Source organism: Pseudopodoces humilis, chromosome 1 (assembly GCF_049639895.1).
Source record: "Pseudopodoces humilis isolate 2021_Gansu_Grassland_sample_001 chromosome 1, ASM4963989v1, whole genome shotgun sequence".
In the NCBI taxonomy this organism is placed as follows: domain Eukaryota; kingdom Metazoa; phylum Chordata; class Aves; order Passeriformes; family Paridae; genus Pseudopodoces; species Pseudopodoces humilis.
Window position 1 is genome coordinate 97,827,084 of NC_142200.1, and position 18,985 is coordinate 97,846,068.

The 18,985-nt window shown below is 38.3% G+C and overlaps 1 protein-coding gene across 16 annotated transcripts in view; it reads left to right on the forward strand.

Moving 5' to 3' along the window:
- The first annotated feature begins 4,139 nt into the window (after positions 1–4,139).
- The window catches only part of LRRFIP2 (LRR binding FLII interacting protein 2), a 55,608-nt gene continuing 40,762 nt past the window's right edge, over positions 4,140–18,985 (forward strand). For 2 of the 16 annotated variants that reach the window (XM_014258697.2, XM_088066697.1), the window contains exons 1-2: positions 4,888–5,070; positions 12,883–12,987. In XM_014258697.2, the coding sequence (XP_014114172.2) occupies positions 5,035–5,070; positions 12,883–12,987 (141 nt within the window). In that variant the 5' untranslated portion in view covers positions 4,888–5,034. Of the gene's footprint in view, positions 4,283–4,313; positions 4,678–4,883; positions 5,071–12,882; positions 12,988–18,985 lie in introns of those variants that run through there. The other 14 variants (XM_014258696.2, XM_014258695.2, XM_014258694.2 and 11 more) reach the window with 14 other exon arrangements.

The window sequence follows — 18,985 nt, forward strand, 5'->3', positions numbered from 1 at the left end:
ATTAAAAAAAAATTCAAAAAAATCTTCCTATAAATGCATTTTAAATGCATTAATTTAAATTTAAATCACATTTTTCTAGCGCTTACCTTGCTCCTGAAAGAATTAAAAAAAAACCCCAAAACACAGAAACAAACCAACACATGAAAAATATTACCAAAACAGTGAAAATCTTGAATATTGAGAACAATGAATTCAATTCAATTGTTTGGTCAATCTGTGTTAAAATGGAAGTTTTCCAAAAAAGACTGCATTTACTTTGTAGTCTAGATTTTTTGGAAAACATTGGAATACAAATTTTTAGTTAGCTATTCAACAGGCAGCCTAATTATTTTTCTACTGAGGATGCAATGGATCAGAATCAAATGGAAACTCGTGCAGTTCTACTACTAGAGAGCACCAAGCCCCATCAAAATTATTCTATATGTCCATAATCCCTACTGTGCCCTACAGATTTTTCCAGTGCTAAAGTAAATGAGGTAAAGGGAAAAACTAAATCTCATTCATTCTATAGTACCTAATACTACTGGAAACTTTATGTAGTCTATAAGAACAGCTGTGAAATGTGCATATGTCCACAAAAAACAGTCCAGAATTTTGAAAGCTTGGGGTTTTTTTCTACTTGTTCCTTGTTTTTTTGGTGAATGTTATATGTATGCAAAAACCATACAGAGAAAGTCTATGTATAGCTGCTCCATACTCCAATAAATTCTATGAAAGATTTGAAAGATTTTGTAGATATATTCTAACAATTTTTGAGTTAAAAAACTGGCGGAGAGAAGATAACATACAAAAGGTCACCTAAAAAAAGGCATCTTTTGTGCTTCTTCTCTTCTTGGAATTTTAAAAAACGTATCAATGCTGAGATTGAAAACACTTATTTAATATGAAATTGTGGCTATATGTGATGACTGAAATGTACCTTTAATAGAAATTTAAGTCTTAAAAAAAGGTGGCAGAGGACAAGACTGAAAAGGCCTGGCAGAAACTCCTGTAAGCACATCCAATAATTGTTTTGAAAAGCAAAACAAAAAAGCAAGACTTGATCCCTACATTACAAAAATGGTTTACATTTATTTTGTAGTGTAGACACAAAAAGCTTATTTTCTACCTGTCACAAGGGAATATTATGACACCCTTTTTGTGGGGAGGGGCAAACAAGCAATTAGGAACAATACTGGGAATCTCCAAAAGAGGATCTGCTACAGCTGGGGGAGGAAAAAGAAAAAAGAAAGTATGTTCAATTGTGTCAAATGAATTGCTGAGTGACAGTATCTGAACTGAGGAGGGGGAAACTACTAGAAAGGAAGAACACAAAATGGAAATGACAGAAACAATTTGATGAGGTTGTCAGAACTTCTTAAAATGCTCTTAAATCAAGGAGTCTTCATCAGTAAACCAATCTACCAGTTAAATTAACACCTGAAAGTTATTCTTTCTACAAAGGGAGGGTGAAAGGGATAAGAGGGAGAGAGAGAGAAGAATAGAGAGGACACAGAAGGGAAAATACAGGAATGACATCAGGAATTAAGTTATGCTATAATCCTACATGTGGGATGCTAACACTATTATATTCTTAATCAGAAAGTGCAATAATCATAAAACAAAAGATGAATGGTAAGATTAGAAATGCTAAAGTGTTGGACAAAAAAACATATTCAGAACTGCACAAAGAAAACATTGCAAAGGTAAATATATTTTTTCTCTCGTAGAAGTTGTTACAATGACAAAATCTCTTTAAAACTATATACACATTAGTGTAGGAAGTTGACATTGTTCAAAGTATTCCATTTAACTGATTTGCAGATTCATACTGGAAATAATTTCTCAGGTGACAATCACTCTGAAAAGAACTAAGAGTCCACGCATGGAACTCCTTAATTGAGCAAAACAGTTTTAGAGAGATTTCTAGAGAAAAGGGAGAGAGCAAATCAGCAAGTTCAATTACATATAAGGGATCTATACTAACCTACTGTATAAAATATATACAGTAGAAAACAGTGAAGGGAAAAAATATTCGAAGGCAGATCTAGTGATACTTCATTCATTCATTTTCTTACTTTTAACTGTCACTCATTATTAATAGAGCAAGCTTTATAATAGCTTCAGTAAAAACTTAATCAAGACACTCAAATTATTGTTCATTTTGTAAGTGCAGTCATTTCATAGCAGAAGTTCTAACATAACTCATTTTCTGGCTTCTAATTGAAGGTTTATAATCAAACTGTATATAACCTGGCTGTTCAGCTATTCATTAACAATGCTGAACTCAGAATTGCTATTGTGCCATCCTGTACCACTGCCTGTTTTAGCTGTACTATACACTGCTTTTCAGTCAAGTAAACAATTGCTCTTTCAAGTGACAAAAACACATGCCTGCTCTCAAGGAGACATGCATTTTACTGAATCATTAAAGAAAAATGTGCAGTCTATGACATCAAAAGACTAGCAGTATGAACATATCAACACTTCATCGTAGAAAAATGTACAAATAATTGAAAAAATATCCTCTTTAACAGCAATACATTAATAGAGATCCCATACAGACCTGGGACACGTCACATTTCAGAAAGTTATACACCAACCCTCTACTCAAGAATGAATAAAAGATTCCTCCCACCAGCTAGGGCAAACCAAAACAGCCCAAGATGTTTTTAATGATGATTCTCCATAAAGCCTAGAAAATCAGCAGGCAAGTCCTTCTGGAAGAATAAATGTCAAATCAAAACGAAGGTTTTAAGCCAGTACTTTTTTTGGTCTTTCCTATAGATGTCCCATGAGAAACTTTCTACTTCACCTCCCTCCAGTGAGATCATCCCTTATTACTACAGAAATTAATGTGATGCTAAAAATAAGCATGGTGATGCTATACTGTATGATCAGCTGAGGAAAGAGAGTGAATGAGTGTAAGGTTTCTCACACAGAAAATTATAAAATACTAAAGAAACACAAGAAATACATTATACATTTGCTCTAATAGATCTAAATCACTTGCATATCCCTTTTTCTTTATGCACATCCACTTGAGCTTTTTTCAGTAAGACATTTGAAATCTGTCTCGTGCATGTTTTTGAGTCTTACCACAAGCTTGTCATTTAACAGTGCTTTTTCATTTCCATGTGATTTCCAACATACAAAATGTCATCTCTAATTATCTCTACACTCTTAGAGACACCCTGCACTTAACTTCAGAGGTGTTGGAAAGCAAGTAACTACCAGTGTGATCTCAAGCCTATCGCACAGCAGAATCTCACTAAGTTTCATGACTGTTTGTGTATAAACCGCAATATATAAAATGATACAGTAATTTATTTTTTTCCCTGTATTTTATCCTTAGGGATTATGATGGCTGCTTGTATTTACGTTTTGATACTACATGAGTCTGGTCGTGTTTAGGCCAGTCTAAGGTAAGGTGCCAATGTCTGTACACGATTTTTACCCATAAACCTCGTCTGGCACCCATCCACGTAAATCTTCCGAAACGCTCTTGAGCTGGGCACACGAACGAGCACGGCCCAGGCCCGGTCGCGGCTGATGCAGGCGAGTCGTGCTGCTGCTGCTGCTCTTCCAGGCGGCCACGGTCTCCCGGGAGCCCTCGCACGGCCGTTCCCTGGGGAAGGCCGATCAATAAAAACAAATCCTAGCTAATCCCGGGAATGAAGCACAAAACAGCTGGTATCAGACCTACCTCTACGCACCACAGCACTGAGCAGCCGGCCTGCCCGAAGATACGGGGGGCGAGGCGGAGAGCGTGCACTGCAGTACGACACACTATAGAAAATGATCCCCCCTCCCCCCCGCCCCTCGCTGCCTGCTGAGGAAAAGAGAAGCGGGGCTAGATGAGGGCGCTGCTCCTTCGGATCGCCTTCTCGCCTTCCCCGAGCTGAAAGGCTGCCACAGGGCGCAGTCCTGCCGGCCCGGAGCTTCAGCAGCCCATCAGCCGCCGAGGAAGCGAGCAGTACCCTGCCAGCGGAGCGAGGCCGAGCCGTGCTCGGCACCGCCCGGCACCGCCCACCGCGGTGCCCGCAGCCGCGCCCGCTCTGCGCACGCGGGCGTGCCGCCCTCTCCTCCGCGGCGCCTGCGCGCTTCGCCCCTGGCCTGCGTGGGGGCCGGGCAAGTGTGGTGGCTGTCGGTGCCAGCGTGGGTTGCGGTTCCTCCTGCGCTTCGGCTGTCGGGCGTTCGCTCTCTCTTCCTCTGCTTAGCGCCGGCCCCTTTTTCCTTCCGCACGGTCCTGCAGGCGGTTTGAAATTTACCGCAGTCTCTCACTCGAGTTCTCGATGTGGCCGTAAGCGCCCGGCGCTGAAGGGGAGGAGGCAAGGGCGCGGGGCGGGGAAGAGGAGGGCGGCCTGGAGCGGAGCGGCTTGTCTGCCTGCAGCTCCGGTTCCCCCAGCCCCTCGTGGGGGACGGGTGGGAGGGGACGGTGGAGAGGGTTAAGTGAGGTAGCAGTTCCCTTGCCGCGGCCCGTGGACGGTCCGTGTTTGACGGGCACTCTGGTTGCCTGGGGGCGGCTTTTGCCACTGTTCCCCTATTTCGGGGCGTAGGGATTGAGGGAAGGAAGGAGCCTGAAGTGATTCCGGGATCCACGAGCCCCTCACACCCCTGGAAGCGGTGGAGGGAAGAGTGAAACAATTCCCCCCTCCCTCCTGAGGCGTCCCGGTGCTGCGGCAGGCTGGCCCGCAGGTAAGGCTCCCTGGGGCCCAGGCAGGGTAAGGGCGAGGGCCGGGAGGAGGAAGGGTGTCACAGACACAAAACTCGGGCGACGAAGCGGGGCGGGAACCCGGTTCTTCAGGTTTGGAGGAGCGGCTTAGCCGGAACTCGTTGGTCAGGTTGGCGAACAGAAGGAGAAGCTTGGGGCGGCGGTGTGCGGCCCCTTCCGTGTGGCCGCGGTCAGGCTCGGTGCGGGCGGACCAGGGGAAGCAGAGCCCGGCCTGGCCCGAGCCCTTCCGGCGGGCTGCTCCCGCTCGCCCGGCGCGATCCCTCCTTCTGACCCGCGAGAAGCTGCTGTGTGCCCCGCGGGGGCTGAGTGGAAACGGCGGAATGAGGGAAAAAGAAAGATGTGCTGAAATCACAGCTGTATGTATTTCGGTGCCTTTCTCTGTCTTACTTCCTCGGAGCACGTTACCACGGCTTCGCTGTTCCCGGAGCAATAGGGCGTGCCCCCTCTGCAGCGAGCTGCCTTTTGGAGTCGGTCACTCTCGCTGATGATTAGTCGTTTGGGGTTTTTTATTTATTTTGGAGCACGCTGTTTTATTTTTAGTATACCCTGTTGCTATAAATGTAAAGACTTTGTTGAAGATAAGAGAGATGAGCACATTCATGAGTTTGGAAGGAGCCCGAAAAGAGCTCCGGACTGTGAACTGCTCCATGTGTTTTAATTGATTTGCAGCTTGAATCCTAGCATGACTCTTTGAAGGGCAGTGTTATGTATTTTAGTGATAATAAAATTATTTTCTAGATGTAGTACTGTGTTGATTTATATGATGTACTCGGTGATTTTTTCATTTTAGAGAGACATACATTTTTTTCTTGAAAAGAGGGAGGTCTAGGGTCAATTTTATCTCTTTCAAAAGTATCTTTATTAGGGTGAAACATCTTTGGAGATGTGGGGAGGGAGATTTGTTAAAAAGTGCAATATTAAATCAATGTTTTTCTGAGCTCTTTAAACGTTCATTATTTCTTGATTGTGAAGTGATGTAACTAAATGTTTACTTGCGGTCCAGAAACAGTTACCCTCTTAATATACATCTGCTTCCTTGGTTAATGTAATTGCTTAGTGATGATGTAAGAATAGATAAAAGGTACTTTAGCAGTACAAAATAGTTTGACGTACATGACATCATTTTGTTTCCTGTTTCTTGGGTTTGGAGGTATTTAGCTTACTGTGAAGTCAGTCTTACCTGAACTGAATTATTGGCTGTAGCTAGAAACTTGTAAATACAAGACAGTTGTGTGAAATGTGTCAGGTGTAGCTTGTTGACCTAAACACCAGTATTTCTTGTGAATTGACTCCAGAGGAAGTTTTTTTTAAGTCTCATTCTCTCAGAAGATGGCACAGTACTATAATACACGCAAACTTCCTGAAAGTGCTGTTTAGGCTCTGTCTAGGGGGATCTCTAGAGCTTATTAAGGTCTAGATTTTCACATAGCACACAAGTTGGCATGTGCACATACCAAAGAAACCTAGATCAGTATCATATATAATTGAATAACTCTGGTATGTAATGGAAGCAGGGGATTAGAAATAAGTAATAGATTTGGCACTGTGTTCTTGTTTATAAGATACTAATACGAAGATGAGTGGTGAGAGTAAGGACTTAGTGCAGCCCAGTAGCATTACAAAAAATTATTAGAACTGCTTTCTGAGAAAGTAATTTGATTTTATTATCTTAATATCTGGAAACTAGGTAACATGTTATTTACCTAGTTTAAATACATGTTATTACCTACAATAGTAGGTACAGGACAGTTTGTTTATGCACTATGTGCCCTGTAAAATAGTTTATGTAAGTAACACTGTCTGCCTGTGAAGGTGATGTTAAAGTTCCCATTTCCTTGAGCCAAGCTAGCAGTGTTGATCTGCTTTAAGGGAAGAGGTGAAAGGGTTATTTACTAAGGAAAGGGCAGGTGGACATAAGTGTTTCTAAGCCTACTGACTTCACTACCACAGCAGAGTACTAGTCAGCAGGAATGATGTCAGCTGATAGTTTCCTCCAACTGCTGTTTCTTCTAAGGGGTACCCAGAACAATTTCTGTCCCTTGCTGCAGTAGCTTTTCTTCATTGTACTGTAACTGTAGCACAAGTAGGAAAGAGTGTAGGAGTGTATTAAATTGGTGAGGGAAAAATATTTTAAATAGTTGCAGCTTGTTACAGAACGTGGGTTGTTACCATGGGGCTCTCCATGTCATTAAAAAAAGTGGAGCCTCAATATAGCAGCAGCGTTTCGTTTTTTAATGAGCAATGAATCATTCTTTTGCAAACTGACAAAGGGATACTCCTTTTGAAAAATCTGACAGTATAAAAACGATGGTTCGTTGTTTCATTTTAGAATAAACACTTCTGGAAGATCCTTATGTTTTTTTTTTTATTATGCATTTTCATAATTTTTTATAGTGCTCATTTTAGTACTGTCATCCCCTTATGTTTTAAAGTTCCATTTGAATTCTTAGTTTATTCCTGGATCATCAGCATTTATAGTAGCACTGATTCTAGAAAAGCCAATCTGTGTTACGCTGCTTCTCTGAAAGTTATATGTGCTTTATATTGTGCCCTGAGAGATCCTCTGGTGAGTCACCATTATAAGAGCTTTCCCAGATGCTGCGTGTAACTGATGGTAATATCATGTATGTAATGTGCTTCGTGCAGCAGTCGTATCTCCAGTTGCAGCTGTTGGCAGCTGACTGGCAGAGAACTCATACTTCATAAAACAAGTCGTCACCACTTGAAATTGCAAGACATTGTTTTGGAATTTTGGTAATTTGTGAAGACTGGTGAAGGTCACCAAAGATAGCTTGGTGGGTCTGGAGATGTCTCATAGTTCTACAGGGCTGTAGGATGCCTTTAGTGCATTGACTGTCTTGCAGTTCTTTATGTGTGCCAATGCTAGCTGGGCACTGTTGCTCTTCATGGATTCATCAGGCACTTGCGGACTCTTGCAAGCTGCATAATGTTTTTTTGATTGTCTTAACTGGGGACTTTCTGGTGGTCTCTAACTTTGTAACACCAGCAGACTGAGGGATTTCAACTCCTCTAAGGCATTGTAATTCTATTGCTAAGTACCATGAACTCATAGGAAATTGTATTTCTCAGATTTTAAAATGGCAAGTAAACTGAAAATATACTGCATTAAGGTGTTGGATTGTGCAGTTGTCTAAAGAGTAACTTTTTTTCCTGAAAAAGCTGACATAAACTTGTCCACTCAGAGCAGAAACTTTGTGCTAACAGTTTTTAAAGTGGGCCATGATTAGAGATGACCAGCTTCTTAAAACAGAAACAATATTTATTGGCTGAAATAACTTTGCCTCCAGTATAGTGGTAAGTACTGTAATCTTTTGGCAGATTGTAATTATATACTTTTCTCAGTCTTTGCATTTTCCCTTTAATGTTAGGCTCTTTCCCTCCTGGTAGCAGCTCTTTTTTGGCAATAGTTCTTGTTTTAGTTAATATTCTGAACAAGATAATTCTAAATGAAAATTCCAAATGAGTCCTTAAAATTATTGCATTAGAACTCAGTGTATTTCTTTCTCAGTGCATTAAAACCTAATCTATTTCTCTCTCTTCCTGCATGCCCCTTTATTTGGTCATGGTCACCCCGTGATCATGCAGCCCTTTTTCTTGCATGGGTGGTTTTGGACCCATGAGCAAACATATTAATTGCAAAGAGAGTGCCCTTGTATGGGGTCTTTCTTTTGAGGAAGACTCATGTTTCTGTCTTGCGTAATTTTTAATTTTTCTATGTCTATTTGCTTTGTCTCCTTTGAAGCTTGTTTAGACAAAGCACTGAAGATCAAGCAAACAAGATTGTGGTTTCCAATATGATTATGGTTCTTCTCATTTATGAATGCAACCGTTACAGTATTAATACTTTTGCTTTCAGATTCAGTTTCTAAAAGACATTAGTTCTAGAGCAGTGCTGTTCTTCTCTGTTGTTGAATCAATTATACAGAGATGATGTCTTCACAGGTGGAATTTAGTGATCTTGTAGTCTTGCTTGAAAGAGAAAAGGGGGGTTTTGTTCTGTTATTTATAGCCTGTTCACACTAAGGTATCTGGATCCTATGTGTGTAATGCCAAGTATGCTGGCGTACACCCAGGCGTTTAGAACAGGTGGTACCATTGAAGGCCTGAACTCGTAGTGTAGCTCATTTTTTTTTTCTCTAAGACAAATCAGGCTTTTTTCTAGGAAGCAAAAAAGAAAGTCAGAAGGTAATATGAAGAAGACTAGAGAGCAAAGACTTGTGGAAGAGATAAAGCGTATATATGCCTGAAATGGAGACAAATGAGAGGGCATTTGAAGGATTTCGTAACAGGTCTTCTGGTTTGTTTAGGGACTTCAGACACTTCAGTGTTTTGGAATGAAATACAGCAGGATGTCACTTCATCAGTTGTGTAATACAGTGTGTAACCATGCTTATAGAATTAGGCATGTAATACAGACGTGACTCAGGAATTTTCAGCTGTAAATGCAGTAGATATTATAGTGTTCTTTCCTTTTGTATTAATTTTTCTAAACTGTAAAAGACAATAGTGAACTGTTCTTTGATTGTGTTTTGGTGTTCTTGTTAGTTATTTTTCATGAAAAGTCTAGGGTGACAGTGCCTATTAAATTCTTTATCCCATGCAGCAAAATAACTTTTTGTGTAATCGGAAAGTTATTGAAGTGAAATATCTTGGATGTATTTCTGCATGCATGTGAAGTATTGATATCTTGTATTTTCCTGAGAAGTAGCATAATTATATTCATAGTGTTAGACTAATTAGCATATTAGCAATATGTCTAGGTTTCTGTGATACTTAACTTTATAACAAGAAATTAAATACTCTGACCTATATCAGACTCATTAAAAGTTAAATGGAAGAAATGGTGACAAGACCCTTGAAGAAATATTAAAACATCTAATGAAAGAAAGCTTATATTGAGGTTTAGTTTCAAAGTTGAGAACAATAATAAGTATAGAACCATATATATATATATTTTAGAAGGATTCTTTGGAGATCATCCTTTGCCTAAAGTATTGTCAGTTAGAAAAGATTTTTAAGAGCCTTGTCTAGTTAAGTTTTTACTTATCTTCAGGGATGGGCATTTCACAGCCTTTCTAAGCTGGTGTTTAACTGTTCTGTTCTTCAACTCCAGGGTCCCCTCCTTGCACATGACGTCTGCTGGAGATGTGGACACTCTATATTTGTGTATATCTGTGCTGTTCTGTAATATGTGCTGTGCTATCTCCTAATGCATGTGCCAGTGAGAGTATACCTAACAAGCTCACACTCACACCCTTCAGGTGTGTACTGACCCTCCCTGTACTGACCACCTGCTAGCTGGAGTGCAGGATCTTCCCTCCACTAGGAGAGATGCTGTATTGGTTTAGCCTGGACAGATATCATGACGTCAGTGGAATCACTTCTGACAGCATCAAACCAGAGTTTAACTGATGTTGTTATCCCTCCAAAGTCACTGCTACTGTCACTGTACAGACTTTCAATTTGATTTTGGTTTTATTTTCAAGAGGACTCCTTTACGTCAAACAAGTGCTTCTAATTTCCTTGTTTCTGTTTAATGTAACCGATGATCCTCTTGCTCTTCAACATGACCAGTTTTGGGCCCATACCCTGTCAGACAATTTTGCTGATTTGGTTCACACATACAAAGATTCCCATCTTCACATTTGTTATTATCCAGACCATTTGGCCGAGGGTGGGGCTTGGCAAGCACCCACCACTCTCACCCATGGCACTAAACAGTGGCCCTACAGTTTTCTTAGTCTGTGTTGTGTTCCCAATGTCCTTAGTAGCCTTTCTCTTTGTCTTTACTAGCCTTTGCCAGTTTTGGCTTCAGCTGACTTTTAACTTTCTTAATTCCTACTTACAGACAAAGGCAACATTTCTGTATACCTCTTCTGGGTCTTCTGTCCTGTTCACTCTTGTGTTTGGGCTCAGTCACGAGTCCTATGCTCGTTCTGGGTGAGAAGCATGGCAGATGGCTGACAGGGATGCCACACTTGCCTTCCTCCATAGTGACTGAGATGAAGTGTGTTTTCCTCATCTGAAGCATCAGCATCTAATTTTTATGAAATCACTACTCTGTAAATTAGTACTTCCTGTAAACTGAAGATAGTTTTACTAAAATTAGCTATATTTTAGCTATAACCCATTACATTCCCCAGATCAGTCTGCCAGCTAAGGGCATTTCACTGAGTTAACAAACCAAAGTTTGTTGTCTCTTAGAAATGATACGTTGTTTAAAGGATGTCAGCAAATGCAGTTCAAGTCTATGGTATGTGCAGTTATTCTTCAGTTTTTACTTGTGAGGTAAATACTTTTAAAAGAAATACAGCCTTTAATGTGTCAAAATAATAATAATTTCATGCTTAGTGACTTTTAGTAGATAAATTGGATTTCTGTTCTTACATAAACCCATTTATTGTAATAAACATTTCATGATTTTTCTTGTGGCTAGTGTACAACTTTGTTAAAGTGTTCTGTAGTAGGGGTAATATTATTTTGTGTTAATGTAACTTCTAGTTTGGGCCCTATCTGCTTTTAATATTTGAAGTCAGGCAATAAGAATTACTGCAAAAAGTTGCAGATTTTTTGAGACCTTCAGAATGTGGACAGCAACCTCTAGCTCTGAGATTAAACCTTTGCCATGGAGATCTCCAAACTGCTTGTGCATATATTTATCTAAATTTGCCTGAATACAAGACATTTACTTGCTGTTTTTTAAGACTAAAAATACAGACTCCTACTAAATGGATTAGCAGTGACAGTACAGAGCAGATGAAGAATAGTAAAATACCTGTAAAATTTGAAGCAGAGTATAAAATCTTGCTTGCAAGGAAAAGAAAGGGGTAGTGTTACAAAGTTATTAAGGGAAGGGTGGTGAAAAGGTGTAGAAGATATAAGAGAAAAAAAAAAGTCCTGTGATTGTTGCCTTTGAGTGCCAGAAAATACCCCAGGATATTTTGGCTTTGTGATTGCTGTGTAAAAGTAATAAAGTAAAAACCTCTGCTTGTACAAAAATACCCATCACCTTGGGTTTTTTCCTCCTTTCCCTTTGACTAAATTATAATCAGTTACTGAGTCCTTGCTAGTTAGGTCCAGTAAGAAAGGTAGTTCTTGTGCCAGTTTAGTTTCAAAAGGATAGCCGGTAGTAGTTACCTTTTAGATATCTTCTTCCTGCAAATAGAAATTTTTATTATAACTAAGGTGTTTCCTCAAACTCTGTGTAGACTACTTACCTTGTTAAATAGCTGGACTACCACCAAATTCTAGTCTGACATTTGGGAGAACCTGGATGTCTGGAAGTAGGATTTCTTTAGGATATTTGGAAAAAAAAACTAATATAGTTGTGCTTTTTGAAGTTTTTTTTTTTTAATGTAACATTTTTCTGATTGAGGCTGTATGGGCTGTGTTCTGATTTGTTGGTCATTTTTATATGCTTGCAGTTCATGAGAGGTTTCTGGATGAAAAGTAGAAGGGTCTCTTATGTATTCTGGGTATATGATGGTAATATGTTACTCTCTTAATTTCCCAGTTTGAGAATCTTGTTTAGGCAAAAGAGTGGGTTTTTTGTTTAAAGATGTCTTTATTTCTGTTACAGTTAAGCTTTTGCTTTAGAAGACAGCAGTTCAGTTGCAACTGCATGAGAACAGCTGCGTTAAAATGTAAATAAGCCACATCTACCTACTGGGATGCTTAGTAAAATTTGTCTTCTCAGTCTTTTCTGTTTTGAGGAGAGGTGTAATGATCATGTAAATTTAATTCTCAAACACATTGTTGTCTGTAGGGTTTTTTTCCCATCCATAACTTAAAAGGATATATCTTTTTAGGAGTTGCATAAATTGTCAGACAACAGAGGTGTATTTTTTGAGCAAGGAGCAGTTTACAGTTGCGCCTGACTTTGAAGTTGTAGGTAAACTGATGGGTTCTGTTCAGAAGAAAAATTCTAAATGTGCGCCTTGAAGGATGCAGTGGTGTTCTGTAAAGCTGCCGCAAGCTTTTGTGATAAAGTTTTGCCATTACATGCCAATTGCATGGGGATTAATTGAGTATTATGTAGCTAAAAATTGGAAAACTTAGGACATTTTGCAGTGCAGGTTGGTTGTTTGTTTTTAATTCCAGATCTTAATTAAAACTGAACTTTGTCCTGTCTGTGTTTTCAAATACAGATTCAGAGAATAAAAATGGGAACTCCTGGATCAGGACGGAAGAGAACTCCCGTGAAAGACAGGTTTTCTGCAGAAGATGAAGCTTTAAGCAACATTGCCAGAGAGGTTTGCTAATTTTAAAGTGTCTTGAATTCAGAAACAGGGATGAAAGTATTCTCACTATCTGAAAAGAGTTAATTTTTTTAAGATGTGCATTAGAAAGTGTAATTAGCCAAAAATATGACAATTAATATAAGCTAAGAGAATTATTGATCAAAAAATCACTTCAGTGTCAACATAGTGAGATATTAAATGTATGACTAGTGTAACTTCATAGATTTACACTTAAGCCTAGCAGCTATTTCTACAGATACTTTCATGCTTAAAGATAAATGAAAAATCCAGGTGCTATCTCAAGTGCAAAACTAAAAAAACATACACGTTTATGATATTACAGTGTGTAGTATTTTTAAGATGGTAAGTATTGTGTATTAGTGTTGAATGTGTAGCAGTCATTATTAAGATATATTTGTAGTAGAATCTGTTTCAACTGTGAAAAGTCACATAAGCCTAATATGTACACTGTACCAGGAATTTCACCATCTAAAAAAAAAAAAAGAGGGCTGGATATAACCAGTGAAAAATGCAATTAACAAGAAGTCGATACAAAGGGGAATTTTGTCCCACTGGATATAGGCAGCTGGAATTTAAAGTCTTAGAGATGTCTGTTTAGACCAGAGCTTTTATGGGTGGAAATGCTGTGACTAGGGAACAAAAACCTTAATACTGTTTGTATGCAAGTGGATCCAGGTTCTTTGGGCCTACATTATCTACAAAGCTGCTTGCCTTAGTTGACATAAATGAGTGCAAAATGGAGATATTCTGATGTGATGTAATAGTTGTCTGTATTTGTGCATGTAAGACAAAATAGGTAGGTGATAGGTCTCTGAAGAGAAAGCTTCTTTAGGTGTTTTCAAGTCTATCTGTCATAGACTGTAGGTTAAAGATATGCTTTCTCAGTAAAAAAAAAAAATTAAGTCAGTAACTTCTCAGAAAGTCATATTCACAGTCACCTTCTAATTCTAATAGAAGTCTCACTCTATCAGCCAAGGTCTGTGTGGGACTCTGGATCGTGCATGACCTCACTCATCAAGTTCCATCTCTCATTTTTTTGGGAAAACAGTGAATAAAAAAAGAAAGAATATGGCCTTAAATATCTTTGAGTATAGGCATGCTTCCATAACATCAGCTTGTTGTTTAATCTAGAAAAGGATCTCAATAGCAAGATGTAATACATATTATCTTACTTAAAGTTACTGTTGGGCTTTGTTCTTTCACATTCCATCTTTTTAGAAGACATTACTTACTACAGTTGAATTGAGTCCTGTAATCCACGTCCCCTGTGGAAAATCTTCCTGAAGGTGTTCTAGGTGTTACGAGATGGTAAATAGAATATGTTGAAGCAGAAGGCTGCATCCAGAATGATCTGTGTGGTGATCATAAATGCATAAAAGTGCTCTGGGATTCAGAGCACTCACAAAATTGCACTAGGAAGTATTGGAATTTGTAATACAAAGAACTGTAGTGAAGTGACTCTAATGTAGTGCATGACATTTCAGGGTGGTTTTTCTCTATAAGTTCACATTTCAGAAAGTGCACTTCTTATTCTTTGTTACCACTTCTAATTTGACAAAATTGTGATTTCCTTGTTCTATGGCATGTGTCAAAAAAAAAGGTGTCTTTTAGTACCAGTAGACATTGCTTTCTAAATTTGGTTTAAAGAATTTGGCACTGATCCACTAAGTTAATTTCCATATAGTCATTTTTCTGTGCTGGTTGAATCTGATGTCTTGAATCTGATGTCATTTTATATGAAAATGTTTCATGGACGATAAAGGCACTATTGTAGGATCTGAGGTGCCTGATTTCTTCCTCTTTGATATTTCTTCAATTTTTTTTTCCATCTTTCATCTGCATCAGAAATTTTTCTTCTGTTGGCTGTCCCATCCCCTTTATTTCTTGTGCTTCTTTAGAGAGCTCTTCCACATCTTTTCCTTGGGTGTGGGACTATGCATTGAGACAAGCATTTTTACAGTGTCTCTGTGTCACACACAAATATGCTAAAACATCAACACTGGAGTGAATTTCTGCCTTATTTCAAGAATTTTGTGTTACTAAACCTTTTTCTTAGGGACCTACTTTTTATACTATGGTGTATTATTTTTCCTGGCATTGAATTTCCTTGCTCAGTGGAACTTAGGAAGAGTAAAGGTGATGTACATATCCAGGGACTGGGATCCATCTGTGCATCCTTTCCTGGAAGCAGTGCACTCTCCCTATTTCACAGTGTCTGAAATGATGTAACTTGCAGTTGATCAGTTTGGAAGTCTTATCTTGGTACAACAGTTTATCATGCTTTTTTCAAAAGCGGCAGGAGCAGGTGTAGATGTATTATCCATGTGTTCCCTGCAAGGAAATAAAAGAACAGTGGGTGTAAAAGCACCCAGCTACATTAAAATGGAGTAGTGGTGAGTGTATTCTAATTATAGCAAGGTTAATTTGAAGTCAGCTTATCTCTTTAAAAAAAAAAAAAAAAAGCCTATGTCCTGTAAATGTGTAGTTCCTTTATATGACCTTTTGGTTCTTTCTCTAGCTTTTGTAATGGATTCTGAAACTGCTAGCTTTCTCATATTGGCAAAGAATAAGTCATCTGGTGTAGAAGACAGTTTAGTATATCTCGTGAAAAGTTTGAGCTTCCCAAAGTACGGATAATGATTGTCTGGTGTAAATTCTGGCTTCTGGCAACATTATATTCTCATTTGTTAAACAAAAAGGATTCCCATGTAACTAGATAAATGAAAATTGAGGTTCATATTCTCAAGGCTATGTTTACAGTGTACATTGAATATGGCTGATATGATCTCAAGATGTTTTCCCTATGTGTTTTTTGTAGGAATTCTCTGCTTATTAAATTTTTTTGCGGACAGACTATCTTTGGCTGATTCTGCATCACTGCTTCACTTGTCTTTGTAGTTTGCAGACAAATCACTTATTTTAAATATTTAGCAGTCATCCCCTGTCATCACCATCTTTTAGAATTATATGAAACCTCTTTCTCCAAAACCAGTCTGATTATGTAAGAACGGAGGTTTCAGTCACTGGTGCTCTTGCAATCACTGTGGTTCGTGCTTCAATACAATGAATATCTTGGCAGAGTCAAAGGGTCTGACAGGTGTCATCTCACTATCCTCAACATGCCAAAGAGGACTTTGGGGGTACAATCAAGATTTATCATTCATAGCCTTTTTTTGGGTGTTACCATCAACAGCTCCTCCATTCATCACGGTTGTGTAAGTAGATGACAGAGAACTAGAGCTTGTGAACAAGCAACATTGAAACAGTGTTCACTGGATTTGCCTTGTAGAATGTAGTCTCTGTGTTTTGTTTTGGTGGGGTTTTCTTCAGGAATCGTTGTCATGACAATTTTCACTTCATAGTAAGAGCATGGAAAACTCTTAAGGTGTTTTCTCATGGGAGAGAATAAAGATTCATTTTGATTTAAAATTCAAAAATCTAAATTTGTAGTTGCTTAACTTAGAGTGCAGTTGTTCTTACTTTGATAAAGATGTAATGTTACTGAATTTCCATGGTAGAAAAAGGTGAGTTGAATATTTTTAAATGTTCGAGGGCTATATAATGAATTCAGAAACAGTTTTTTTAACAACAAGTCTTTGTCATATGAATCTATTTATAAATATAATCTATAAAGTTTAGTACATGTTTTTCTTTTTATGTAGGTTCAGCTTCTGTTAAGAAAACAAGCAAAGTTCCAAAGAATTCCATCTTTATGGGTATTGTCTTTGTAGATGCTAGGTGATTTTTTTATTCCGTTTTAGTAAGAGGTCACTAAATATTTTTCAATTGTCTTGTTTGCTTTTGTTTTTACTAGTGGTTAAGGCTATTTTATGGGATATTAAGACATGCTATAAATTTTATAATATATATATAAATCTGTACAATAAATGGAAGAAGAACGAGACATCAGAAATAAAGACTCTTAAACATTTATGTTAAAACATAAGATTTTGTTGTTTGTAGGCAACTAGGGCAGAGACAGCAGAAGTAAGTAGAAAAGAGATTTCTGCGGAGCCATAAGAAATACTTTTGGTACATACATGATGATGTTGCCTTGATTTCGTGAAACAGTATAGAGATAAGGGCAAAATACATGGAAATGAGACTACAGAATGCTTCTGAGCAGCAGACAGAATCACAGAATGGTTTAGATTGAAAGGGACTTTACGGATCATCTAATTCCAACCCACCTGCCATGGGCACAGAATCCTCTGTTTTCTTAATGAGAAAATGAGAAATGAAGTTGCTGTACGTAGTTGTCTTTTAAGAGTTACGGTGAACATTTTTAAAATGTCCTGATGCTTAGCCAGAGCTGGCAGGGTGTCCCAGTGCCATTCCATGCACCCCTGGCAGACAGGGAGCAGAGGGTGCCGCCGTGGGGGCAGTCGGTGCCCTCACCAGTGCCATCTGGTGGAAGAAGTAAAATGCTCCTTAACCGGGCCTTTGCGTTGGAAACTGCAGGACTGCATGTCCCTTCGCAGAGAGAAACGAGTTCTATGTTATATGTATACATCAGCCAATCATGGCAAAATAATTCTAATTTTTTCAGAGGTGAATAACATTTTAGGATAGCCTATATTTTAGTCTTATGAAGCTTTTATGCTGAATCTGAGCTAGTTAAAGAATCACCTTCTCCAGAGTACAAAAATGAAAAATAAAATACTGGTGCTTTCTAGTGAATTCCTTCTTGCAAGAAAGGGAAGGAAAAAGATGCCTATCTACACTTTGGAGATAGATGTTATGCTTGTCCATGCTAAACATGGAGGGAAGCCTCTACCATATCAATTCTATTTTAATATCATACTGCTTACCCAGGAAAAAACACGGTTGTTACTATGAAGAGATTAAGAAAAGTACATTAGAAAGGAGGGACTCCAGACTCAATGTTTACAAAGGCATTTAAGTTAGTCTCATCTTCTTTCTTTTTTCTTTCCTGTCAAAAATACCTTTGATTTACCTGAAGAACTAAATGTTATCCTTGAAAATTGAGATAAAAGTTTTCAAAAGATTATGGTAGAATATGTATTTAAATACAAAGATGAGAAAATTGAAGACGTAGGGATGGCTTTCTAAATGACTGTAAGCAGCTTATAATAATTGGTTTTTAGGTGACAATCAGGAAACTGACTGTGTTACCTTCTGAAAGGAGAACATTGTCTTGGTACTTCTATATTTACTAAACATATACAATAAAATAGACCAAAGTGAATAGTGCTGTGAGGTACTGCTTAACTGCTTGAAAACAGCCAGGATAATAATCTTCTAGAATTATAACGTTTTTTTATGCAGGTACAAGGGAACACTGCTCTTTTTTTTCGTTCATGTAATGGTTTTTGGTATCTGTTTTGAAATGAGAAATTCCAGAACTCAGTGGTGTACAGATTGCTTTGTTTCGTTACTTAGACCAGAGCTAATACCCAAAGAAGTACAAGGTTGGCTTAAAAACACAAATTTGTCCTAGAATAGAAGGTAAATATGAATAGTGTGAATGCGTTCACATACAAAAGAGAATTTTGAGATTTAGTTATAAATTAATAATTTATTAATTAGTCCTTTTTTTCTTACCCACAAAGTCTCAAGGACCTCTGTGTTGTTTTCTTACACAATTTCTTTCATTACAAGAATCTCCTCTGTAGTCTTCTATGTCCTTTTTTGATCAATTCTCGGAATAAATTCCATCTTTACTTAATGACTGTTTGCTCTCTAGATTTTGTAACATTCTTTCCATTTAAGCCACCTTCGTAAGTGTACCAGGTTTAAATATCTCACATCTTATTTGCAGTTAAAGACTTCAAGAAAATTCAGCTATCCCATTTCTTTTTATCAGTTGAAAGTTCCCTTAGGAAGCTTATGAAGTAGTGTCAGAGTTGTTAGATCTTGGACAATAATACATAGTTGAATTTTTACTTCAATTTTTTTATTCAAAAGAATTAAAACCAGTAGTTTAGTGTTTCTGCACTGCTTCTATAGTCCAGACTTTATCCAAAGT